General features: G+C 43.3%; 1 protein-coding gene and 1 long non-coding RNA gene across 8 annotated transcripts in view; one reads left to right on the top strand and one right to left on the bottom strand.

Annotated features, from left to right (window-relative positions):
* Nucleotides 1-523: 523 nt before the first annotated feature.
* On the bottom strand, nucleotides 524-25,935 carry LOC144326174 (uncharacterized). Its single transcript, XR_013391342.1, has 2 exons — nucleotides 25,681-25,935; nucleotides 524-684 (listed from the first exon to the last, which is right to left on the bottom strand). It is a non-coding gene; the product is annotated as an uncharacterized LOC144326174 (long non-coding RNA).
* Nucleotides 25,936-26,093: 158 nt separating this feature from the next.
* DIAPH2 (diaphanous related formin 2) overlaps nucleotides 26,094-26,764 on the top strand; it is a 348,598-nt gene continuing 347,927 nt past the window's right edge. For 5 of the 7 annotated variants that reach the window (XM_077922407.1, XM_077922406.1, XM_077922405.1 and 2 more), the window contains exon 1: nucleotides 26,094-26,324. In XM_077922407.1, the coding sequence (XP_077778533.1) occupies nucleotides 26,205-26,324 (120 nt within the window). In that variant the 5' untranslated portion in view covers nucleotides 26,094-26,204. The remainder of the gene's footprint in view (nucleotides 26,325-26,764) is intronic. The other 2 variants (XM_077922409.1, XM_077922408.1) reach the window with 1 other exon arrangement.

The raw sequence follows: 26,764 nt of genomic DNA, 5'->3' as shown, positions 1-26,764 counted from the left end.
GCAGCAGGAACTTCCAACATTGGAAGAATGGCAGACTAAGATGATTGAATATGCAGAACTGGCGAAGCTGGCAGGGAAAATCCAAAACCAGTGTGATGAACTGTTTGAAAAGGACTGGAGTAAATTTTTACAATATATGAAGGAACACTGTAAACATTTGAAAATGTTTGCAGGACTGACTTAAAATATTTTGTAAGGTTAAGACTTTACAAATATCAGAGTTACTGTTTTTTTAAGCACAGAAAGAAGGTAAATAGGGGAATATAGAAATGCTAAGATGAATGTGAATATCTATAGAAGCCAGGGAGTGGGAAGGGAGGAACTCGATGCTCAGTTTGAGCAAAGATGTATGTGATGACATGATTTTATTTGATTGTGACAAAGGGAAAAAAGGAAAACTTAATAAAATATTATTTGAAAAAGTTAGGCTATCCTTGTCCAGATAGAGGCGCAGCTGGGCTACCAGCCACTACCTGAGCCTTAAGCAACAGCAAAGGAACCAGAAATACCCACAAGCTATGTACCTTCAGAGGGAGTGTAAACCCGTCGAGAGCAGGCAACCTCCCATGCATTAGGTCTAGGGAACAGCCTCAGTCCTATCTGGATTGAGCTTCAGTTTCTTGGCTCTCATCCAGTCCGTTGCCAAGGCAAGACACATCCAGTCCATCACATCCACTGCCACACCTGCAGGTGTAAAGGAGAAGCATAGTTGTGTGTATTTTCCTAAACTAAAAATCTTGCAACATTTTTTCGTAGGGGAGTTCTTCCAGCCCTGTGGTCATTTTCACTGCCCCTTTTTTGAACCTTTTCCAGGTGCATTTTGAGGTCAAGCAATTGGCATTCACCCTTTTCACAGCTGTGTAAATGTGTTCCTCCTTTGAAGTCAAATGTGACTGTGTTGGACTTCTCTTGGCAATTATCCACTTAACTAGACGCTGAGCCTCATCGCAGTATGCCCACTGTTCCCTATCAGTTCAACATTTCTTTCATCTGGCACTAGTTCCTGGGCACCACTTAAGATTAAATTCAGGGTCACCTCCCTGCTCTGGCCAGTTTAACGACCATCTGTTCTAGGTCACAGTCATTTATGCTATCTAGAAATGTTGCATCTTTATTGAAATGGCTTCTTCCAATTTGATTTGATTTGATAGAAAATCTGCCATTAAAACATAGTATGAAGATAAAAATACTGGTCTACAATGTGGAGTAAAGGAGTTTGCTATCAGTCTTGAGACAGTTGGAACTTATTATTACTATCACACAAGACCGCTTAAATTCCTCTATCTGTGGGTATATTCATGTTAGCAGCTTGAAATCAGCAAAGTCATTTCCTCCCACTGTGCTTCAAGCCACATTTGCATGATGCTGTTCACATCAGAGGGTGGGTGGGGGTGTCTTCACCTGACTTGCATGGCCTTTTGGTTTCCCTGTCCCTGCAGCCCCCTGGAACTCCCTGGAGCTGTTGTCTGTGCATGCATTGTTCATCTGGATATGCACAATGGCTGTCAAATGATCACCATGAAGTGTGGCTTAGGTTTTCTAGTTGGATTAAGGTTGGTTTGAGAAGAAAAAAAATGCATCAAACAGCACTATTTGTCAAGAACCCACAGCGTCAATATGGATTGTGGCCAATGTTGTGTGAATGCGGCTTCAAAAACTAGTAGTTGGGGTGCACTGGATGAAAAGTAAGCAGCAATGTAAGCATACCCCGGGTCTCTGCTATCCTCTCTTTCTCTGTTATGCTGAGACACTTCCTGCTTGTTGTTCCCTCACTCTGTGCTGTCCCTTGGGTCACTGATTTATTCCTTCTGCTGGCATTCCTATCTTGCTGATGGAGCAAACCTAAGTCCCAGCTGGGAGCTGCAGGGCTGAATGGAGCAGTGAAACTGCCAGTGGCCAGGACAGAAAGGAAGATGATACCTTCCTTGATTATTGCTGTACCAGCTCCAGGCTGGCACAGAATAGAGTCATTGCATGGTGACCAGGCTGTTTCCAGTTACTGGACCAGCTTAGGATTTTCCTCCTTTGAGGACTGTTACATCACTGCAAATGGTAGCCTGCACAACTGGCCAATGCAATAGGACTATCCATGGTGGAGGAACACTCCCAACCACAGCAGAGCTCAGTGGGGCTCAGTTGTGCCACCTCCACCTCAGACTATGTCATGAACCCCATAGAAACGCCATGGAGGGGATGGGCAGAACCCAAATAGGTAGGTGAAGAGATAGGGAGCTGGAGCTATATGACCCATGGGGAGCGCCCAAGCAGGGGGTTTTTTTTTGGGGGGGGGGGGCAGAATTGTGGCCAATGCCTGAGCTGGAGGAGTGTTATGTATGAGTTGAATAGGATCCAAACTGCAGCAGTCTGATTGGTCCTAGAACAATAGGATCCAAAAGGCAGCAGTCTGATTGGTCCTAGAACAATAGGATTCAGAATGCAGCAGTCTGAATGGTCCTAGAACAATGAACAGAGGGGCAGTGAGGCCCATAGAGCACGAGGGGCCAGCAGGAGAGGCAGAATCAGTAAATACAGAGAGGACCTGCGAGGCCGAAAGGACACCGGAACCAGAACCACGACTGAGCGAGCCGGTTGCGCCAGACCAAACAGTACCATCACAGCCAGCATCCTTGGAACACGAGCCAGAACCTGAACCCCGGACCAGGGAACACCCCAGGCCGCAACGCACACGTAGGCCGCCGGCGTACCTCGAGGACTAAGAATGCGACCTCCCGGGCAGGACTGGAACTTAGAGGGGAGGGGTGTTATGTATGAGTTGAATAGGATCCAAACTGCAGCAGTCTGATTGGTCCTAGAACAATAGGATCCAAAAGGCAGCAGTCTGATTGGTCCTAGAACAATAGGATCCAAAAGGCAGCAGTCTGATTGGTCCTAGAACAATAGGATTCAGAATGCAGCAGTCTGATTGGTCCTAGAACAATGCAGCAGTATGATTGGTTGGCAGGAACTACCCAATCATGCTCCAGATAGAAGTGAATCCACAACCTGATTGGCTTACAGTAGAATTCCAGAATTAGCCAATCATGTGCAGCCCATTGTGTAAATAATGTATATAAAGCAGATACTTTGAGGGGACATTCATTCATTCCTCCTCACCACTATGAGCTGAATAAAGAGCATGAAATCACTTTGCGACTCTGAGTATATTTCAAGGAGGGAGCAGTGATCAAGAGAGTGAGAAGCTGAATTCTGGTGAAGGTTCAAGCAGGTTGTCAGATAAGTGCCCCATCCCTGTGATATTGTACCCCTCCAGTCAGGCACTTCCCAAAAAGCCACCTGGCTCCCCATGCCAGAATGGAGCCTCCTCTGCGGGAGGCAGCTGGCAGTAAGTCAGATGGTGAATCACCATCTCCATTGCTAAGGACACAGAGAGACCGGTACCAACATGAACAAACCTCACAAGCCCAGCCCTCTCACAGAAGTGCCCATTTGGTTGCAGAGCAGAAGCTCCTCTCATTTTTCTTATGCCAGCCTTGCTCTTCAAAAGGGTATGCTAACTTGTTGCATCAACCTCTCAGCTCACGCTTAAGCCATGCAATTTACCCGCTGTGCCTTTAACCCTTGCTTTGCCCATGTATCACAGAAGTATGCATTAAATAATTTGACAGAAACGGAAAACCTGAGTTCAAGTTTTTCCATCCAGCGGTGAGAGCCAAGACAGGCTAAGCACCCCCTCCCCAACCCCCCGTGATGTGGGTCAGGAGTTAGGATGGCTCTGTGAGTTCCACCTACACATTTCAGGACTTATGCAAGCTCTAGTGTGGCAATCAACGTACGTGCTTTGAGAATATGTCCTCAATTTATTATAATCATCCCACAAATGGTTTTCTAATTCATAGTGTCCTCTTCCTCCCTGAAGGTATTCCCTAGTGTTGCTTTTCTCAGCAATTATCTTGAGCTAGATGTCTCTTGGATGTTATAAAATGCTCAATGGCTAATAAAAAAAAATAAAAAAGTTCTTTCCAGATTGTTGCTGCTCATAACACTTGCATTAAAATGTTTACTCATCAACATTTTATTTTATTTTATTTCATTGCTGCTACATCAACAGATTTTTTTTATTAAAAAAGAAAGCTTAATTCTGAAAGTGCTGTGACTGGGAAGCTGACAGTGTAGCTTGGTTCTCTTCCCGAAATGTCAGTGAGAATCAGCTAGGCCTACTACAACTACAACTACTACTATTATTATTTTTTTAGATTCTTAATTTAATTATTGGAAACAGCTGTACGTACACAGTTTGCCTAATGTGTTTGCGCAAATGGTAAAGCTGTTTGGACTCTAAAATTTAAACTAATCCACATGCAGCTGAATAAACAGGAATACCCCTCCCCTCCTACATACCACAAACAAGTTTTATTTCATTGGGAACAGGGATGCTTTGCCAGCTGTTTCACAGCACTGTTAAACTGTATAAATAGCCCGACCTTTGTGTGGAGGGGTGTTGTTAAGAGTGTGAATTAAGGCCCAGAGGTGCCAACTTGAATAAAATATTGGGGGGACCCAGGTAACACCCTGCACCATATAATCAATCACAAGACACAGTGCACAAACCCCATCTGAATGGCAAAGCCCATCAAGCTTAGGGGGAGGTCGGTCCGGTCCCTCAAATATTTTATTGGGGGGCTAAGGGAACTTGGCCCCTAGGAGTTCGCTCCTATGCTAAGGACCCTTCTGCAGCATAAATTTAAAGTAGTATCATGCCACTTTAATGCTATTTTGGAATGGTTTGTTGTCATTATAACAGGAAAACAGCATGGGGAAAAGAGTAAAAGCTCCACCACTATGACCATGATCCAAATCTCCTCACATTCTAAATGCTGTTTATTTATTTTTTAAGTGGCAATCCTATTCACAGATTTCTTGTATAACTTCTAGTTTGCCCCTTATATCCTTTGGAATTAATCAAAGAAGTCAATCCATTTAAAAGAAAGAAAACCCAACCCAGTTCCCAAAATCCTCCCTTTACCCATGGAAAACTTGGTAAAATGGCTTTGTTAACAGAAGCAGTACCACTTTGCCATTGCCCTTCTAATTTAACACCCTATCTTTTTAGACTGCCAAAACAGCTGCGATGAGAAGGAACTTGAAAATCTAATGGGTTTTGAAATGCATCCATGAATTCCACAGAGTATTCCATATTACGTTGGGGAGCTTCAGAATAGAATTGTATTCTCTCAACTAAAAAGGCAACAAATGTATAGAAGTGAAGAGATATTGCTCTAACCCCGCATTTTCAGCAAGTCCCAGTGATGGCTTTGTCTCTTTCAAACCTCTGCTGTCTGGCTTTCATTGCAGAACCTCTCCAGAACAGGCTGTTAACTTCAATTTGCGCCTTTTTATTATTTGGTTCTTTTTGTCAAGTTTCACCTGAAGTGGCTGCACTGTTGTTAATAGATACCCAGGTGAAAAACAGCTTTGCACCATCTCAGCGAAAGGTCTTTAAAAGGCAAGGTTAAGTAAGCCATCAACTATTTCCCCCCTCTCTAAATTTAATAGCCCAGTTACTATTAAGTACATCAATGGAGAATGTGAACTCTTCAGTACAAGAGGTGCAGTGTATCTTTGTCCCTAGAAAGCAGTTAGGTTTATAGAACAAATTATATTTTTATAAAAAGAAAGAAAGAAATGCAGCTTATAAAAGAGAATGCTACATACAATTTTAATTAATCTGCTGGTGACTTTATAGACAGTAATTGCGGCTGTTAGTCTACAATTTGCATTAGTATTAAATTCTGCATGCAGTCAATTTTCCCCATGATTGAAGCTTTATTTAGGCAAATTGCAGCTCCAGCAACAGTTGACTGAAAAGTAAGGAACATCTTTGGCAAAACCTTCTAACAACTCAAGTTGAAGCAGTTGCTTTTAATTATCAGCTAGTATGGATTTTAATGTTTCATAGTCCAAGTTGTTTCATCCTAGAGGTCCTCACTAAGCTCACACTTAGTTGTAAAATACAACAACGCTTTATTAGTCACGATTCACCTACATTTTAGGAAATGCAGAATTATATCCTCATGCACTTATGTTTGGAACGAACATAGGAAGCTGGCTTGTATCAGACCCTTTTGCCCTCCTTCTAGCCTCGAGACTCTGGAGAACCACGTCCATACAGAGTGGATAATATTGGGTTAGAATACTGGGATGGGGAATTTCAGCTAATCATACTCTTAACCATAATCAGGGCCGGCTCACAAATGAAGCGGGGTGCGGCAGCATCCACAGGAAGTACCTGGGAAGAGGCGGCACTGAGAAGGAAGAGGAATCCCCTGCCCTCTTCTGTCTTGCAGAGTAGGGTCACCATAGCTGCTGTATAAAGTAGCAGCAGGGCAGTGACTTCTCTTCCTCTTCCTCCTCCTCCAGGTGGCACCTCTGTCTGGGTGGCTGCAACAAATATTCATGCTGCTCTCATAGTTTATATATGAGAGCAGCAAGCCTATTTGTTGAAGTCACCTAACGTGCTTTAAACCTAACCTGCTTGCTCTTTGTCTCTGGGTCAGGCACTGGTGAGAATGCAGATCACTGGCAAATAATTGGCATCACTGAACTGCTCAGTTGCCATAACAAGCCCAATAATATGGAAACTCCTTTAGTAACATCTGTGGAGTGGGGTAATTAATATTCATGGGCAGATAAGGATTTTATTTATAAATAATGATTTTACAATGCAGTTTATTTCTCAACTGCTGCTATAAAATGGAAATTGCCTTCACAGCTGCTACAGAGTACAAACATTAATAACCACACATCTATCTAGTTCCAAACTCCCTGTTATTGGCTAAATTCACTTTGGTTATGCATGACCCACTGCTGCATATAGATATTAATTTCATGAGCAGTTTAAGAACTTCAGCACTAATCAAACACCATAGTTTTGATTTTACTTTGCATACTTGTTACACTGTAAAGAGTTTACTCTCCCCCCAAAAATATATATGTAAACGACTAAACAACAACAACAAGTTTTGAAATTGATCTCAAAAGTGCATTCTAATCCAGCCCTTACAAAAGACTAAAATGTTTGGATTCAACTAAGTTCTACTTAGAGTAGACCCATTGAAATTGATGGATCTAAGTTAGTCATGTCTCTTAACTTCAGGGCTCTGAATAGAATTGACATCATATGAAACCCTGGATTTATTAGGGCATAAATACTGGTTTTGTAATTCTGCACCAAGTCACCAAAGTTCCCATTGGTTAAACAAGCTGAGCCCCAGGCCAGCCAAGATGACTCATAAGCAGCTTGGTTAGCTCTATTTAGCAATGGAAAAGCCTGCTGTTGATTAGCTCAGCTTCAACAATAACCTATCTCTGTTGCTATGCAAAATGACATGGCAAGATTACTTACCTAGAAAGATCAGATTTGGGGGAATAACTTTTGCCATTTAAGATTGCCAAATTATGCTTAGTTTCCTGGTTCGCTCTCCAATTCACCAGAAATAAGGGTGCTTACCACCTTTTTTAAAAGGCAGTATCTATAAACAAACCTTGATATTTGTTGGCTGGGTGACAACATCCACTTTATACTATCTAATCTCTCCGATACAAATAAAAATCTGCCACAAAGAGCAGAGATAGCTGCCTTTCTTAACCTTGGGTCCTCAGGTGTTGTTGGCCTACAACTTGCATCATTCCTGACCACTGTGGGCCTGCTAACTAGGAATTCCTTCTCAAACTGGGTCACTACATGGTGACTATGTTCCACCAGTGGTGGCTGGTGCTCATTGGGATTGTTAGGGCAGAAGGCAGGAAGACCAGTAGTAGGTGAGAGCCAATAGCAGGCAGAGCAGGACCCAGAGTGGTTGAAAGGAAGAAGGTAGCTAGCTGGGGGCTGACTTGAGAGCAGAATGAGTTTGGTGGGGCAGTGCTTCATTATCCCCAATGGATCAGCCCCCGTTGTGTTCTACCTCCACTGTCAAAGGCAGCATACCTCTGAATACCAGTTGCTAGCAATCACAGAAGGAGAGAGTGCTGCTGCAGGTCCTGGTTGACCACAGTGGATTAGATGGGCCTTTAGCTTGACCAAATAGGGCTCTTCTTGTGTTCTTATAGGGCATTAAAGGTAAAGGTAAAGGTACCCCTGCCCGAACGGGCCAGTCTTGACAGACTCTAGGGTTGTGCGCCCATCTCACTCAAGAGGCCGGGGGCCAGCGCTGTCCGGAGACACTTCCGGGTCATGTGGCCAGCGTGACCAAGCTGCTCTGGCGAGCCAGAGCCGCACACGGAACGCCGTTTACCTTCCCGCTAGTAAGCGGTCCTTATTTATCTACTTGCACCCGGGGGTGCTTTCGAACTGCTAGGTTGGCAGGCACTGGGACCGAACAACGGGAGCGCACCCCGCCGCGGGGATTCGAACCACCGACCTTTCGATCGGCAAGCCCTAGGCGCTGAGGCTTTTACCCACAGCACCACCCGCGTCCCTAGGGCATTAATTTCTCCCAAATCAGCTATTTAATTATCTTAAGAACAAAACATTCTAATTATGAGGCTATCAACAAACTCACAAAGCTGGCTTTACTTGCCTTTCCCTTTTTCATTTCTGAATGGGGCTAGGGAGTTCTAACCACCCTGGGAGGGAAACCTTGACCATACCTCCTTATCACAATGACTTTGCCTGGCTGATCCTCATATGGGGGATCAGGAACAAGTCACAGACTATAGATCTCAATGACAAACAGCCACTCCTCCCTCATGAACATTCATGCACTGATTCCCCCCTTTCATTTCTGGGCCGCTATAATTACAGTTTGCTGTGATCTCCATATTAGGCAAATAATGTTTAGAGCACAGTTTGTAATTATTGTGTAGAAATTAGGACTATGCACAGTTGTTTGATTTGGACATTATGGCAAAGTATAGTTAGAGCAACATGGAAATTGATGTTTTTCTTATATGGGGTGGCATACAAATGTCCAATAATATAAATTTTATTATTAATTTCACTTAATATTATACAATTTAGTGCCAAATTGGAATTCTAAGCTATTTACAAGTGCAAAAAAGCAATTCCACCACAAGCATTAAAATATCCATAATCAAAATACACAATAAATGTGTCCCATCAAAACAACACAGCAAGGAGCCTCATGTTGAGAGGTCAAGAGGATGCCTGTGGAAACAGGTGCTTTCCCCAAAGTTAATGGGATACCAGTACAGATTGGGGGTTGTCTAATTTTTCAGCAGGAAATGCATTTCATAACACTGGTGCCCCTCTGTTAAAAAACATCCCTCTCTGCGTTCCCACAGGTCAATAATCATTAGGCAGTAGAAAGGCTAACTGAATTTCATTTGTTGATCTTAAAATCATTATTAAGCAAAGGAGAGGAAGTAAATTTTCCAGGCTGCCCCTTCCAAAAAGAATAATTATTAGTGCCTGAGAAGGAAGAAAGCAGAGTAGGAGTAAGCCTACAAGCCTAAAACACATTCTTAGATCACCAAATCATAGTGGATCCTCTGCAGTTTGGAGGATCACTTAATCTGAGTCCATAGGGGTACAAGTGTTATGGCTGTGCATAAATAAAGAAGAAGCACTCAGTACATGCTTCTCTGTTATTACTATATATATTTTTCAGGATGAAGTCCTGAGATTTTAAGTTGATTCCACAGTAAGGTCTGGGGCTCAGGTGACTCTTCCTAGTTTATTTCATTTTTTACATTTAATTGACTTATATGCTGCTTTTCAGAATAACTTATCATCCCAGTTAATAAATCATCAACATGGGGTGGTAGCCAACTGAGGTTTGTTCAGAGTAAACCCATTGAAATTAATGCACCTAATATAGCTGCGCTCATTAATTTCAATGGGTGTATTCTGAACAAAAAAAAAGTTGACTATCACACAAGGACAATAAAACAACATTATTTACTTCACACGTAAAATCAATGCAGCAGTTAAATATAAAAAGCAAACCATGCAAAAACCCATCCCAAACAAAACTATTGCAATATTCAAGTTAACAGCTGGCCCATCTTGCTTTAGTGTATCTTCAGTAGCAAGCATCTAGAAGCACTGGGTGATCCGTATTAGGTTTAGCCCCATGTCAGCTCCAGGGCAGAGGGTTTTCCACTGGAACTGGTTGTGCTGCTTTGAACAATAGGAAGAGACAAGACAGAATCGTCTGCCAAGTTCAGAGGCAAGGTGAGCCTTAAATACCTGCCCTGCTCTTACCCTCCTGAGCAGGCACTATGCCAGCACTGCTGTTGCTGAACTGGCTTAACTCGCAGGCACAGAGTCACTTCATGGTCTTGACTTGCTTGCAGCAATGCTGTTTTTATTTCACGCTTCCATAGGATGAACAGGGCTGCTCATCCCTATGATGAGACAGGATTAATAAATTACGTTTTAAGAATGAATGCAGTGAATCAAACCTGTGCATATATGCAATAATAATAGCAGAGAGCCTCTGAACAAATACTATTTCCCCTCACCTATGCGAAGAGAAATGTTGTGGGCGGAGGGAGATTTTGGAGCCAAACAACAGGGTGGGGCTGAAAAACCTTTATTCATCAGGAGATAGTATGAGAGTAAATAAGCGAGAGGGAACGAGATGAGCAGGTGTTCCATAGGCAGTCTAGAAAGCATCACTTGTAAATTTGCTTCTGTACCTACATAGGACCTAAAAAAAACTTCTGTGCATACAGATTATCCCAATTTGTTTCTGTCTTCAGTTTGAACTGATTTTGCATATGTGACATGGGCACAGCCAGGATTTATTGGGGAGCAGGCATTATGTAGGGAGGGGGGCAGAATTGATTTATCCTTGGCATAATTGGTCAGTTAATTAAGTATTTTTATTTGTTTACTGCCCCCCTCCAGCCTCCCTGGCTACACGCATGGTATGTCTTGCAGTTGTTTAAACTGTCTTCATATTTAATAATATACAGTGTTTATAAGTGCAATTGCTTTAACTTTTTATACAGACTCTCTCTCTCTCTCTCTCTCTCTCTCTCTCTCTCTCTCTCTCTCTCTCTCTCTCTAATGTTATTGTAAATTGCTTTGGGATGACTCATGAGAAGCAATTCATAAAGTAAATAAGAATTAATATATATATATATATATATATATATATATATATGCAGGTTTTGGTGTCCTCGGGTGTCTTCCCGTGTAAAAGTTGGGGTGTCTAGGCGACGTTTCGACGAGGTCTCACTCGTCATCTTCAGGCTGGTGCTTTCGGCTTCTTGTTACTGGAACAGAGCAGGATCTCAGTGTTTGAGTTCCTATAAATACTGTTGAGGTGTGGTGTATAGCCTCCAATGTTCTGGGCAGAGAGGAAGTTCCCAGGCTAGTGTGCCTTTTCTTCTTTTGTTCCTTAATTACTTGAGGGATATCTTGAGTGATTTCTTGAGTGATATCCTGAGTACCACTTAGGTGGGTCATTAGGTGTGGATTAGTTGCTAAAGCCTTTGTGTCTTGACCTCTTGAACTTTGTGAAGAGTTTTTCTGAGAAGATGGCTGTACTGCACTTAGTTGTGCTCTGGCTTGGCTTCGTGTATAGGGGCGAGCTGTGGTTTTGTGGCCTGTGCCAGCCAGATCTGTGTAGGGATTGCAGGGGGGTGCAGCATCCGGAGGTGCCACCATGGTTTGGCTACTGGATGGTGTCTGTAATTTATCTGTGGAGAGGGTCTGGGTTTGGGTCTGGTGTGGTTGATTGGTGATGGCGTTCTGTGTGCCTCTGGATCTGGTGTCAGTTTTTGTGGGGAGGGCTAATTTCCAGATGTCTGGCAAGCGGGATGTGTCGTCACGCTTGTTCATGTTGTGAGGGTGTTTCTCTATCTCGATGGCTTCCATGATTATTCTCTTGTGGTGATGTTCCATGTTAAAGAGCAATTTGGAATCTGCAAAATTAATTTCGTGTCCTGTTTCTTTCATGTGTTGGAAAAGAGAGGAAGTTTTTTCTTCTTTTTTGACGGCATTCTTGTGTTCTGCGATACGTGCATTTATTCGTCTGTTTGTTTGTCCAATGTACGTGGCTGGGCAGACTTTGCAGGGTATTTCATAGACCCCTTGGTTTTCCAACTGGATTTTATCCTTGGGGTTTCTGAGGATATTGGCTATTTTTTGGTTGGTGCAAAAGGCTGTTTTGATATTGTGTTTATGGAGGATTTTGCTAATTTTATCTGTAGTGCCCTTGATATAAGGAAGGAGGGCCATGCCATTGTTTTCTTCTGTGTCTTGGTTTTTGGGGGGGGTTTCTTTTTGGATTAGCTTCGTAACCCTGTTTTGCTGGTATCCATTGGCAATTAACACATTTGAGAGATTCTGTAACTCAGTTGTCAAGTGGTCTTTGTCAGCCAGGCGTTTGGTTCTGGAGATGAGAGTCTTGGCTACGGAGTTTATTTGTGCAGGGTGGTGGTGTGATTGTGCATGTAAGTAGCGGTTGGTGTGTGTTTTTTTCCGGTAGATAGTGTGTCCTAGGGAGCCATCAGGTTTTTTGTAGATTAGGTACTCAGGATATCACTCAAGAAATCACTCAAGATATCCCTCAAGTAATTAAGGAACAAAAGAAGAAAAGGCACACTAGCCTGGGAACTTCCTCTCTGCCCAGAACATTGGAGGCTATACACCACACCTCAACAGTATTTATAGGAACTCAAACACTGAGATCCTGCTCTGTTCCAGTAACAAGAAGCCGAAAGCACCAGCCTGAAGATGACGAGTGAGACCTCGTCGAAACGTCGCCTAGACACCCCAACTTTTACACGGGAAGACACCCGAGGACACCAAAACCTGCATTCCTGTACCCGTGAAAATCTACGAAAGCATATATATATATATATATACACAGTAGTACGCTGCAATCTTGGGTATCTTCTCCACCAAGGAAGATGCATGACTGTCCCAAACGTCTAACACGAGTGAAGGAAAAATCCAGTTAATGCAATCAAACACTGGTGAGGGCTCATCATTGAGACAGTGAAGGCAGGAAAGAAGGCATGCTTTGCTACCTCCATTGTACCCTCATTGTACCCTCATCCAGCAGAGCTTTTCCGGGTAGTGCAGGACCTGTTACAGTCCAATCTGAAGGAAGTGGCAGAACCAATGGCAGCTTGCTTGCAAAGCATTTTGAGAATGAAATTGCTTGCATCCATTGAGATCTTGACTTTGCTATTACATAAAGGTAAAGGTACCCCCTGACCATTAGGTCCCGTCTCGGACGACTCTGGGGTTGCAGCACTCATCTTGCTCTATAGGCCAAGGGAACCGGCGTTTGTCCACAGACAGCTTCCGGGTCATGTGGCCAGCAAGACTAAGCCGCTTCTGGTAAACCAGAGAAGCGCATGGAAACGCCGTTTACCTTCCTGCCGGAGCAGTACCTATTTATCTACTTGCACTTTGACGTGCTTTCGAACTGCTAGGTGGGCAGGAGCTGGGACCGAACACCGGGAGCTCACTCATTTGTGGGGATTCGAACCGCCGACCTTCCAATCGGCAAGCCCTGTGGTTTAGACCACAGCGCCACCCGCGTCCCTCGCTATTACATTGCCATATTTCAAAAAGTAAAAACCAGGACACCCTGAAAGTTGTTGAGCATTTTTTTTTTTTTTTACAAAAATGCTCTCCAAAAGTGTGATTTTTCGATTGACTTACCTAAGTTCCAGGACATTTCAGAAATTCTCCTGGAAGTCAATTCCACTGGACGTCTGGCAGCCCTACTATTACAGCAGATGAATCTTACGGGCTGCCCAGAGCACAGGCTTCTTCTGTTGTGTGGGATAACTTTCAGTTGGTAAGGCTCGGGGAGACCATTGTGCTTGGGACCCTTGCCCCTCATGGCTGATAAAAGCTAGCAGGTAAGGGACATTTTATGCAAACTGATGTACTCATTTGTCCTTTTCTTTTTTGATGCATTAAGTGGCTTCTTAGCAAAAGTGCAGACCCTCACTCAGAAGAGTAAATGAGCAGCCTCCCCCCCAAAAAAACAGGGGGAGTTGTAATGCTGAATGAGGCAGGGCCAAATTTACTTTATTGCTCAAAGACTCAGAAAAAACTTTCACCATCTAATGTGGGGGGGGGGGGAGCAGGAATGAAATCTGAAATGACCTAACTACCCCACTGAAAGTGGTAGCATTTCTTGCTATTCATAGGATTGTCAATCTGCATAGCAGATTTCTCCACGCTTGGCTGTAAATCAGAGTGCAACATATTTTTTTTGCCTAAAATAAATGCAAAATAAGATTATTATTATTTTTAAGCCTGAAACAAGTTTGCTCAGGAGAGCTGACCTTCAGGTGAACTTTTCTTCTAGACCACCTTCTCTTTGGAAGACGGCTCTTCCCAGTCCTGTGGTGCCAACGCACTAGTGTCCATAGCATCGCAGTGTGAGCCTTGTTGCTGCAGATATACACCCCCATGTGCTTACACAGACCATATGTGATCTCTCCCCTTTTGTTTTTAAAAGGTGATTGAGAACAGGCAGCACAGAAGGCAGCACCAAAAGTTCTCAAAACATTTTGGTTGTGCATATGTGTTCATAAGTGGTAACTTTCAGGCTGTACTCCTGCTCCCATTACTGCGGCTTAGAAAATGTCATAGAAGAACAGCAAAATCCAGATCCACAGGGAAGATATCTAGCTTGATTTCTATCACAGAGTCTGTAGCACAGACAATTTGGCCACTACGATGTCAGAGCAGAGCAGAAGCAAGCAAACATGGAAAATGAAGATGTACTTAAGTCCACATCCGACAATCTCTCTGAAGTCAAAGAATGGGAAGATACTTCATGTTCATATAAATATTTCAAATTCCTAAGTGGAAGCAGACCATTTTTAAACCCTGTAGAAAAGACCCAAAGAGTAGCTTACATGTCTACTCAGAAGTAAGCCCAGAACAAATCAGATTAAAGATGGGGGACTTGGATCTAAATGAACGCATCCATATTTCCCAAGCTGGCACAGACAGTGAGTGTTGAGCATAGATGTGAAAGCACCTTCAGAAACCATGGTCTCCCACATTTATTATATCATTTACTTGCCAACTCTGTTTCAAAAGGTACACCACCACTTTTTTCTTTACTTGATTACTAGTATGCATTAAATGTAATTACCTTCCAGTTGCTCTTATTTTGCCTCCTGCTACACCATCTGTCTTATATGGAAACATGACAAAGGCCAAATTTTGCACACCAGATTTTGAAATCTTGTATCTTTAAATTCTGAATATCTGAAAAAAAATGCTATGGCAATAAACTAAGGTAAAGGTAAAGGTACCCCTGCCCGTACGGGCCAGTCTTGACAGACTCTAGGGTTGTGCGCTCATCTCACTCTATAGGCCGGGAGCCAGCGCTGTCCGCAGGCACTTCCGGGTCACGTGGCCAGCGTGACAAGCTGCATCTGGCGAGCCAGAGCAGCACATGGAACGCCGTTTACCTTCCCGCTGGTAAGCGGTCCCTATTTATCTACTTGCACCCGGGGGTGCTTTTGAACTGCTAGGTTGGCAGGCGCTGGGACCGAGCAACGGGAGCGCACCCCGCCGCGGGGATTCGAACCGCCGACCTGACGATCGGCAAGTCCTAGGCGCTGAGGTTTTACCCACAGCGCCACCCGCGTCCATGGGAATAAACTATGTGATATAAATATAATCCCTAAAGTTTTTAAGGGAAGTATAGATTTATGTTTACTGAGGTATACCACTAAATCCCACCGAAGTGGTTTTCCTTATGCGACAAGTATACTGAATTTACCATTGAGAAATGTTGGAGGGTATGCTATTGTTGCACAAAAAAACCCCTGTTTGTGAAACTAAGAGCACTTTTCCTAGTTAGGCTCTACTTTGGACCTACTGAGCAACCCTATTACTGCACTTTATTTTTTACATTTATCCTTTATTTTTATTGGGTTTTATAAGCAAGAATAATGTCATACAAATAAGTATACCAAGTTTTCTTATGTCATATGTATACCACAAAAATAGCATAATAGATGTGGAAAAATATCTACAACATATGTTTCATTATTAGTGGTCAATGTATGAGTTCTTGGTTTATGAATTGATTTAAACAATTAGGAAGAAGAAGAAGAAAATTACAGTATTGTATTTTAATATTTTGCTGGAAGCTGCCAGATGGTTGGGGTATAAATAATAAATTTTATTATTATTATTATTATTATTATTATTGAAAAAGGGGGTAAGAGAGGGAGGGGTGTGGGGTGTGGTTATGCTTCTATTATTCTACTTAGTGTGTGTGAGGGGTTGTGGTATCAAATAGTATGGGAAACAGCCTTATTAGAAAAACTAACCAATAAACTGAAACTGACACGGGGACAAATAGAAGAAGACGCCTTCACCCCGGTTTGGTTCCTTTTATCACATACACAGCCCAACAAGACAACAACAAGAATCCCCCAATAGCATACGAATCAATCTAGCTAACCTGATTAAAAAATACACACTCATCCTCCCTCACACACAAAAACAGTTCTCACTACAGCCAACCAAAGACAACCAACCACACCCTAAGCCACACCCAACCTCTCTCACCGCCAAGGAAATACAACAAGTGAATAGTAAGAGAACCCATATTTTATATCCTGCCATTTCACCAAGAATCCCTGTGTATGTGGTTCTCCTTCTTTCTCCCTACCTGTCACTTCCGGGTTTTATTCTCACAACAACCCTGTGAAATAGATTAGATCATGCGTAAATAGGGATTTGAATCCATGGTTCCCCAGCCCTACTCTGACACTTGAATCACCACACCATGCTGGCTCTCCCCGTGTGGTACATTCCTAAGCACACTTACAAATTGATCTCAATGTGATTTACTTCTGAGAAACTGTGTTCAGAAGCACACTATTAGTCAGTTTGTTGCAGCATTTGGAAGGTTCCATAAACCAAATTGGGTGGAAAAACTGGTACCCAGGCTTGGGCAGCTACAAAGGACCCAAAATTTTACAGCATCTCTTCCTTCTGCCAGTGATAGAATCTAAGGCATTTGTCCCAATTTCTCTAGTGTCTTTACAGGCTCCCCCACGTCCACCTGAGTGCATTCTAATTGACTACTCAGAAGTAAGTCTCATTGAGTTCAATAGGACTTATTCTTAGGGAAGTGGGTATAGGACTGTAGCCTTGTTTACTGGTTAGCAAGCCCAATAAAGCTTATGTACACCAGGGAACACCCAAAGTTCTATCCTCCAGAGACAACAATCGGAACAGCAATTATGCTTGCAAATTGTGGTTAAATCACTGGAAGCAATTAGCACTTAGTGATTTCCTCATTGTGTGCAATGAACACTGCTTCTAACCTTGGAGTTAGCCTTTTTGTTTCCATATCAACAGAAATTATACTGCCCTTGCATTGATGTTCTGCTTCATCAAACAGGAAATTAGCATCTTTAGAAATCTACATGCATTTACCCATAAGGCTTCTAAAAGGCTCTCCACAGAGAGCAATTTCTGCTGGTCCCTTGAAACTTTCTCTTAGGCATTCAGATGTGAACTAAGGATTGAAGCAACAATCATTGCAAGCTCAGTCTTATGACCAATCAGTCTTAGTATGCCTTGGAAAACTGGTAGGGTGGTTATGTGTCCTGCTCTAGAGAGAACAGTCTGTTGGAGTAACTAGACATGAGAAGAGGTTAATCACCCCAAAGGTGAGCTTATAGCAGGTGCAAGGCTCAGTGCCTTGACTATATTTGTGATTAATGAATGTCAGCGCAGTAATCCGTTAGTTTGTGAGTCGTCGTAAGTCTGTTGGTGTTACCTTGTCCAGTGTTACATCTTGAATTACTGGACTTATTTAGAGCAATAGAAATACTTTGTACTTGTTTGTATCTGTATATATCTGTATCTGCAAAAGCCTACAAGCTGTATATATCTATACCCAGAACTGTTTTACTGAGCCTTATCTTCTGCAACAGTAAACTAGCTGAACGACCGAAGTTCTGCTTCTGTATGGTGACTGGTACTGGGAGCAATTTCCACTGCATGGGTATCTCACCTGAGATTCCCAACAAGTTCTATATTTGAAGGGCTATCAGAGGCCACTCTTTGAAGGGCTGTTTGATCCTAGCTTGCTTTTAATATAAAGAACCATAAGAAGGAGTCTTGAAGTTGCCCATCAGCAGCTACAATCTGGACAGCAGATAGAGCAGGCACACAGGTCAACTAGCCACAGTCTTCACCCACTAGGGTAATAATGTATTTTTATTAAAATTATAGTAACTATTTCTAAATTGTTTCTAAATACATACACATTAGAATATACACATATCTGTGCCCACTTTTGTTCCCAGATGCATTTGTTGTCTGCCTCACCCTGCCTTTGTGTGCAAATAGCCATCCCAAAAACTGTGAGTCCATGTAACTGGGGTCCAGTTTCATACTGTCCAGTATGAAGCTTCTTTTTTTTATATAAGATATTTATTAGCATTTTCACAAGTTTTATAAAACATAAACATCACACAAAAAAGACACAAAAAAGAAATTCAAAAATACATACAAAAAATCAACAAACAAACAAAAACCACATGTATAACTTCATTCCCTTATGTTCGTGAAAATTACTTTCCCGACCTCCTCATACCTCTCCTTACTGCATTCCATTCTCTAATTAATTCTCTTCAACAAATCCATCCCTTAATTTTAGTTAATTTTTTTTAAACTTTCTTTTCATATTACATAATAATTGCAGCTAGCAACCCCATAATTTCAGAATCAACATCGTCTTAACATTCAACAATTTTACAATATTTCTTAAGATAGTCTTTAAATTTCTTCCAATCTTCTTCCGCAGTCTCTTTCCCCTGGTCTCGGATTCTGCCAGTCATCTCTGCCAGTCCCATATAGTCTATAACTTTCATCTGCCATTCTTCCACGGTGGGTAGCTCTTCTGTCTTCCAATACTTTGTGATAAGTATTCTTGCTGCTGTTGTAGCATACATGAAAAAAATCCTGTCCTTCTTTGACACCAATTGGCCGACCATACCCAGGAGAAAGGCCTCTGGTTTCTTTAAGAAGGTATATTTGAATACCTTTTTCATTTCATTATAAATCTTCTCCCAGAAAGCCTTAATCCTTGGGCACGTCCACCAGAGGTGAAAGAATGTACCTTCAGTCTCTTTACATTTCCAACATTTATTGTCAGACAAGTGGTATATTTTTGCAAGCTTGACTGGGGTCATGTACCACCTATAAATCATTTTCATAATATTTTCTTTTAAGGCATTACATGCCGTAAATTTTATACCGGTGGTCCATAACCGTTCCCAGTCTTCAAACATAATATTATGACCAATATCTTGTGCCCACTTGATCATAGCTGATTTAACTGTTTCATCCTGTGTATTCCATTCCAGCAGCAAGTTGTACATTTTTGACAAGTTCTTAGTTTTGGGTTCTAACAGTTCTGTCTCCAATTTCGATTTCTCCACCTGAAAACCATTTTTCCTATCGGACTTAAACACCTCCATTATTTGATAGTAATGAAGCCAGTCTCGCACTTTATCTTTCAATTTCTCATAACTCTGCAATTTCAATTTATCCCCCTCCAGTATGAAGCTTCAAGTGAACGTAAGAAGAGCCAGGCTGGATCAGAACAAAGGCCCATCTTGTCCAACATCCTGCTCTTGCAGTTACCAGTCAGGCTATAGGTGACCTGGAAGCAGGACCAGTGTGAAACAGTACTGTCTCCACTTGTTATTCCTATCAACTAGCATATTTCCTCCAACCATGAATGCAGAACATAGTGATTATGATGCTAAAGATGACTACTTTATGAGCTGCCAATAGTCTGAAATGAGGAAAAGTTTATGTCAAGAACTCCCCGAGTCTTCTGAAATCCGTGGAATGAGATGAAAGAGCAGGTAGTAATTTTGAATGGCAAGAGCTATAGAGATGGAAAATCTAACACTATCAGCTTATTTTAGCCATTTTATCTGCTGGCAACTGAGCGCATTAAGCCACGATATCCGAAATGCACTAGAAACAGATCCATGTCACACAGGATGAATTTCCTATATAAGTTGTCACATGAAGAACAAATATGAGTGCTCTCACTCTGTGAGAGATGAGAGAGGAAGGCCTTTCTACCAGTCAGCCTTAAACCAACTACCATTTGCTGCCGTCCTTCCCACAACTGTCTCCATAAGCCACCTTTTTACACCTGAGTCAGGACCAGCCCAATACATTTTGGCACCTAAGGTCTAATTCCTGGATCCAGCACAGATTCAATTGCTGGAATAACCAGGCCAGGCTGATAATGGTCCTCTTCATAAGGGCTGTTAAGGGAACAATTTGGCAGAGGGCAAATGGGTGGACCTCCCTCCCTCAAAGGTCTGTTAGCTAGAAAGACAAAAAGCCAGAGTTGAGAACTGAGTGATGTGAACTAGAAGCTGGATGCAAAAGCAGCAGACTGGAAAGGCAGAGACAGAGCCATGCCTGATTAACACCATGCCCTTGGGGTGTTAAGGATGTGAACTCCTCCGTCATAGGATCAGGTTGTATATATTTGCAAATAAAGAGTCTCTGCTGTGCTTCATTCCAAAAGGCAACGTGAACTCCAGGTAAGCACCTGGAGATTGTGCAACACTATCATAGGGCAGTAACAAGAAAATAGACATGTTCTGCTGTTGTTCCTATACTGTGAAAACTTATCCTCCACACACACCCAGGTTTTCGCTGGCACCTTTTTCATGTTTTCCAGTTCTCTGAATTTCTGTTTTATTTGCTTTTACATGTTTTATTGGTTTTTTAGGTTGTGTTTAGCTTTAATGGCATGCTGTTTGTTTTTTAGACTGTACACTGCTTAGAGATTTTAGAAATAGTAAATGGTTTACAGAAGCTTTTAAATAAAATAGATAAAAGCAGACAAAATGCTCCATAAGAAAAGTTGGTGATTATCCTGCTCTGTTAGGGTTTAAGAGCTTACATGAGAAGCGGCAGGAATGGTCAGAACCTCTTCTGGCCTTGGACGCCGTAGTCCCTGCTGGCTGAGCTACAGAAAGTTGTTGCAGCCAAGGATTAAAGTCATTGGAAGGCTTAAGAGGACAGGCAAGACCTACCCTTTAGGTGGCTCCACTTCCTGGGAGAGCTGCCGGCAATCCTTAAAGGGCCCAAAGATGGTGACAGGAACAGTACAGAAGGGGTTTTTGAGGACTTATTCCCTGCTGAATGGGGGATCTGTGAGTTGTCTAAACGCAACTACTCCTCAAGGTGACACGGATCCAGATGCAAGCAACATGATATATGAGAACCTGTCTTCAACAAGGCGCAGCTTTCAATTTTAAGTTCAAATCTGAGACACTTAAGTCCAATTGTCAGTTGTGAAAAGCCATGGATGTGAAAAACTCATGCAGACTTGTTTGTTGCCCCTGGCAAAAGCTGAAAGGAACTCTGTTAATCAACAGAATTAGTTGCCATCACTGCAATAGACTGCTCAACACTAAAAACTTCACTTTATGCAGTGCATAGTTAATAAAAATGAGCGTTAAGTACTACAGTTTTATGATTGTTGTAACAAGACTGGTATTCTGCCAGCGCTATTATCTACTGTCAAAGTTAGCAAATGGTGTTTACAGCTATCATACCCACGAACAGCAGTGGTAATAACTATTGTGAGGCATAGGAGAAATCTTTGTGTATCTGATAAATGACTGCACAAACTCTCTGATTAAAGTAGCTGAAGGTCAATCTGGACATAGCAATGACAACCACATTTTTTTCATTTGTGTTTGCCCCACAAACATGCTCTTTCTGTAATTTCTTTCATTGAAAGGGGCATATGGGTGAGGGGAGTTGAGTCTTCTTCCTCACCACCACTTTCCATCTGGTTGCCTGAGCACCTTCCCTCCCTCTGACAAGCTCCAAAATAGAAAATGAGTTAGATAAAAAGTGCTTGGCTGATGGAATACATCAGATGGGGGAAATATGTCGTCCTCCAGCTGCTGTTGGTCTTCAGTTCCATTCAGTCCCAGCCAGCATCACTAATGGCCAGATATGATGGGAGCTGTAGTATACCATAGCATGAGAGCCATAGTTTTCCCATCCTTAGATACACTCCATGGGCAGCAGGCCCTTGACAGAACATCTGCTTTGCATGCAGATTGCCCCAGGTTCAAGCCCAGTATCTCCAGTAGGGCTGGGAGAGACTTCTGGCCTGAAACCCCAGAGAGCTTCTGCTCTGAACTGCTGACCCAAAGGAGGGATCATGGGAGTGGTTGGTCCAAGGATACCAAAGGAGGATGTCCAAAACACCAGATTGATGAGTTCCAGCACTTTATTAAAGGAAAGGTGTAGACTTAGAGCAAATCAGCCTGCCAGGTCTCCCAGCCTTTACAGACATGGGCATGGACACAACAGCAAGGATATGGCTTGTCTGCACCCAAGCAAACATCCATACACTCTTTATACACAAAGCAGCATATGTCACTTTGGTCAGGATGTCCCATCACTTCACCTGACCAGATGAGCGCACAGGTGGAGTAGCTCCAAAACAGATCATGTGGCTTCCCAAAGCTACAGAAGTGTTTTTTGCACATCAGGACTAGTTTATTTGAATCTTATCAGCTGGTACATACCTAACTGCAAACATCAGTTGGTCCTAGGAGGCTTATCTGGTGTGATAATAACAACAGCAACATGTATGTCTACCTTTCATTTTCATTTCCTGCTATGTACCCAATGTGAAGTTCATCCAAAATGTTGGGGGAAATTAAAATGGCAGCTAAATCCATTTGTCCATTGATGCTTGGAGTAGCTGGGGTAAAATAAAGTGAAGCTAGGCTCAAGGCAGATGTCAAGGATGGGCCGTGCCATGGTACTGCAGTTCTGACAGCTGCTTCAAGATGCTTGGTGCTGATTTTGATCAACAAAGTGGTTGAGTTTTATGTGCAGTTTATAGGGCTGTTTATTTATTTTATTTATCATTATTTATTATTAAAATTGTATACTGCCCCATACCCGGTCTCATAAAATCACAATATTAAAATGCTTAATGTTTGAATGAAGATTCATCCATGCTTCCCTTCCATGCCAGGCAGTCCTTTAGGAAGACCATACTTCCTGTGATCATACTAAAGTATTTCAGAATACAGAAGAGATCACACTCTCCTTTCAAACTACCCACATAATTTCATCCTGTTATTCTAATAGCCAATACCACACAAGTGTTGGTCATACACAAGACTCACATTCCAGGCATATGCAGCTGTTGTTCTAGAAGCTAACCTCTGGTAATAGTTTAAATGTAGTCTAATAGCTATGAAGGACAGTAAAAAAGCATCTAGTTTAACTCTATTCTCTAAGCCAGGGGATAGAATAAAAGACTTACCGGTATCTAGCACCAGCAGGGAAGTTGAAGACATCCTGCTTGCTTTAAAGGAGCAAAGTGGGAGAGGAGAGGAGCCTTCTCCCCTTATACCCCTCTTATTCATTATTAGCAGCATCCTTCTCCACCCACACGTGCTTCTTCTCCCCTTAAACCCCTCTTCTGCATTATTAGCAGCATCCTTCTCCACCCACCCCAGGCGTGCTCCTTCTCCCCTTATACCCCTCTTCTTCATTATTAGCAGCATCCTTCTCCACCCACCCCACGCGTGCTCCTTGTCCCTTAAGTGCTTTTCCTTCCCTCCCCACTTAAAACGTGGTTACAAAACACGGATCCACATGGATCCTCAGGATTTTTGCACTGGGTCACCCCAAATGATCACATAGCATGTCCATGGCTGCACTGGGTCACCCCATCAGATCACATAGCATGTCCATGGCTACATCTTGCACCAAAAAAATCACACACCCACTGTTGCTTGGGGCCGCAGTGGTGCAAAAACATGGTTACAAAGCATGGATCCACATGGGTCCTCAGGATTTTTGCATTGGGCTACTCCAAACTCACTGTCAGATCACATGTCTGTGGCCACAGCATGAACCACAAAAATCATACATCCACTGTTTCGTTTAGAATATTTTTTTTCTTGTTTTCCTCCTCTAAAAACTATGTGCATGTTATTGTCGGGTGCGTGTTATAGAGCGAAAAATACGGTAATTCTAAGGCTTCCATAAGAAGTACAGATCTGCTGCGTAAGAACTTTGGTCCTAACATATGTGGTATACTTGATTTATTATTTTTTATAGGGCCAGGAAACAAAATTGTGTATTAAAAAGATATTGTAAAAGTGAAGGATAACTTTTGTAGTGGAGAGATTGAAGTTGCTGAGGCTGGGGTCACTAGCATGGGATCTTCATTAAAAGTTATAATCTGAAACTGTTTAGAACGTCTGTGGGAAAAGTCTGTCTAGTATTTCCCCTCCCCCCTCCCCAATTACAATCATATGCCATATTTTGCCACCCTTTTTGCTAGCGGGTACTGGAGGATTGCCTGCTTATTATAATTAATAAATAAATATATTAGTATCACACACCTCTCTTTTATCAGAAGCTCCACAGCTTAATTGGAGACTGGCACAAAGCTCACCAAGGCATTGGTGTGGAATCTATTTTCAGTTCCTAGCTAAGCCTTGTAAGGTGTACAAAAACAATGCAGAAAAAAAAGCATTTTTTCCTCATGAGTCAGTAACCACTACCAGGCACAACTTATCTAGAATTAGGGGAAACGTTGAAAGCAGTGTGTGAAACTTCCATCAGGGATCGCTGAGTATCTATGAAATTACTTGTGTTTATTTTATGTTACAGACATCTCCTTTGCTATTCTATTTTTAAAATTTCATTTATATCTCTCACCTTTCTTCCATCAACCCATGTCATTCTCAAGGAGTCATCCATCTTGTCACTGATGAGACCTTAGCTTAATCAAGATAGTAGTTTCTCACATGTGCGCTCATATCATACGGTTGGATATCAATACGGATTAGGATTGTTTGAAGATAATGTACGTGACCAAGATGTCTTTACATTCTGATGGTTCAACATGGTGTAGGGAACAGAATGCTGTATTGGTACTGTACACGGGGGCCCAGATTTAAATTCCAACACAATAATTTCATGTGTTATTCCTTAGCACCCCTTTCTCCCTTCTCTTTTTTATGAAAGTAATATATGCAGTTCAGGTATTGTGTGTGTGTGTGTGTGTGGAGATACAGTAGGTTAGGCTGGCTGTGTTTCTGTTACAGTACAAGGAACAAAGATTGACCGATTTATTATGGCACAAGTTTTCCACCACATGCATGAAGTTTCATCTCGTCTCTCTATCTCTCTCTCCCACACACATGGAGGGCTAACAAAAGTAAAGAAAATGTGGCAAATCAAAGAAAGTTTAAGCAAATGAACCGCAGTGATAATTCACCACAGCAGTAACTGGTGATAAAGGCAATCATTCTAGGGCTGCTAGGTTAATGAGCATCAGTCGCATGGCAGGAAAGCATTGTCTCTATCATGCCTAAACAGATCGGCTCAAACTCCTCGATAAGTTCCAATTCAGCACTTTCAACTTGTGAAATATCTTTTTGTTGCTGGAATACTGCAATATCCAGGTCGGGAGTGGGGTGTCCTCGCAGAGGCACCCTGTTGAATTCCCGCCTGTGCTGTGAGGCACCAGGATCCCTGTGCCAGGGAAGGTCTGAAGAGAGGTCTGAGTCTTGACAGACGCTGCCCGCTCCCCCTTTCCCTCCCCCTACTTCTTAATCCAACTCCTTTCTTGTGACTCATCTCCCTTTCACAAACCCCTCTCTCCCCTCCCGCCTGCGTTGCCTGCCTTCCATCCGGGCACTCACTTCCGCCAGGCTTTTCCTTTCGGCGCTCACCCAAGTCTTCTTCGAACCGCTTCCGGGCCCCATCCCTCGTTCACCCTCAGCCACGAGTGAGGGCATCGGCGCGCCTTAGCGGCTTCAGCGTGCCAAGAGGCTTGCGCGTGCGCACACAGGAGACCCCTGTGCGCGAGAGAGACGGGAGGAGGAGGGGGGGGAAGTGTTGAGTTTACGTCCCGCCGTCTCCTTCCTTCGATTCCCCGGCCCGTCTGCCGTCAGGGCGCGCACAAGGGAGGGGGGGAGGAGGAGGAGGAGGGGTGGGTGGGTAAACGGGCGCGTGCGCAGAAAGCCGCCAGTCGCGCGCCGAGTACCCTGACAGGAGCGGAGCGAGCGTGAGGAGAGCAAGGCGGCGACCAAAAAAAAAAAAAGGGAGTGGGGGGGTGGGAAAGAGACTTCGTGAGGCGGGGCGGGCGCCTCCCTTCATCCCGCCATGAGGGCCTGAGGGAAGGGAGAGAGAGAGAGAGAGAGAGAGGCAAGGGAAGAGAGGCGGCATGGAGAACCAGGGAGCCGGCGGTGAGGAACCGCCGGGTAAGATGAACCCTAGGCGGGGCGGTGTCGGAGGCGGCGGCTGGCGCGCCCCTGAGGATGAGAGTAAGAACAAGCCCAAGCTGGTGAGTGGGGGGGGGGGGCGCGCAGGGCTGACCGGGGCTTAAGGCGGCTGCCGTTGCGGGGGGTGGAGGGTGTTATGTGGTCGAGGGGGCAGCTCGCAGCACACCCGGCCTGGCCTGGCCCGGCCTTTTTAAAAACGGAGGGCGGGTGGGATGGGGGTTAGGGGTTAATGTGTTGGGGGGCGTTTCAGGCGAGAGTTTTTAAAAACCCTAGAAGCTCGCTGGGAGCACCGTTGCTTCTGTTTCGTCAGCCGCCTCGAGCGAGGGCCTCTAGGCGACGTGCAGTAAAACAACAACAACAAACAAACAAACCCCAATTTCAGTAACCATAAACGACCAAAGGGTTCCGACTAGGGGAGGAAATCCTGCGAAGCTGGACTAAAAGACGCCGTGAAACAGCACAGAGCCCACATTTCTCTGGTTGCTGCTGCTAAAGGGGCAGT

This window comes from Podarcis muralis, chromosome Z (genome assembly GCF_964188315.1).
Source record: "Podarcis muralis chromosome Z, rPodMur119.hap1.1, whole genome shotgun sequence".
Classification (NCBI taxonomy): domain Eukaryota; kingdom Metazoa; phylum Chordata; class Lepidosauria; order Squamata; family Lacertidae; genus Podarcis; species Podarcis muralis.
The sequence above is the reverse complement of the archived record's forward strand: the minus strand, read 5'-3'. Positions and strand labels throughout refer to the sequence as shown.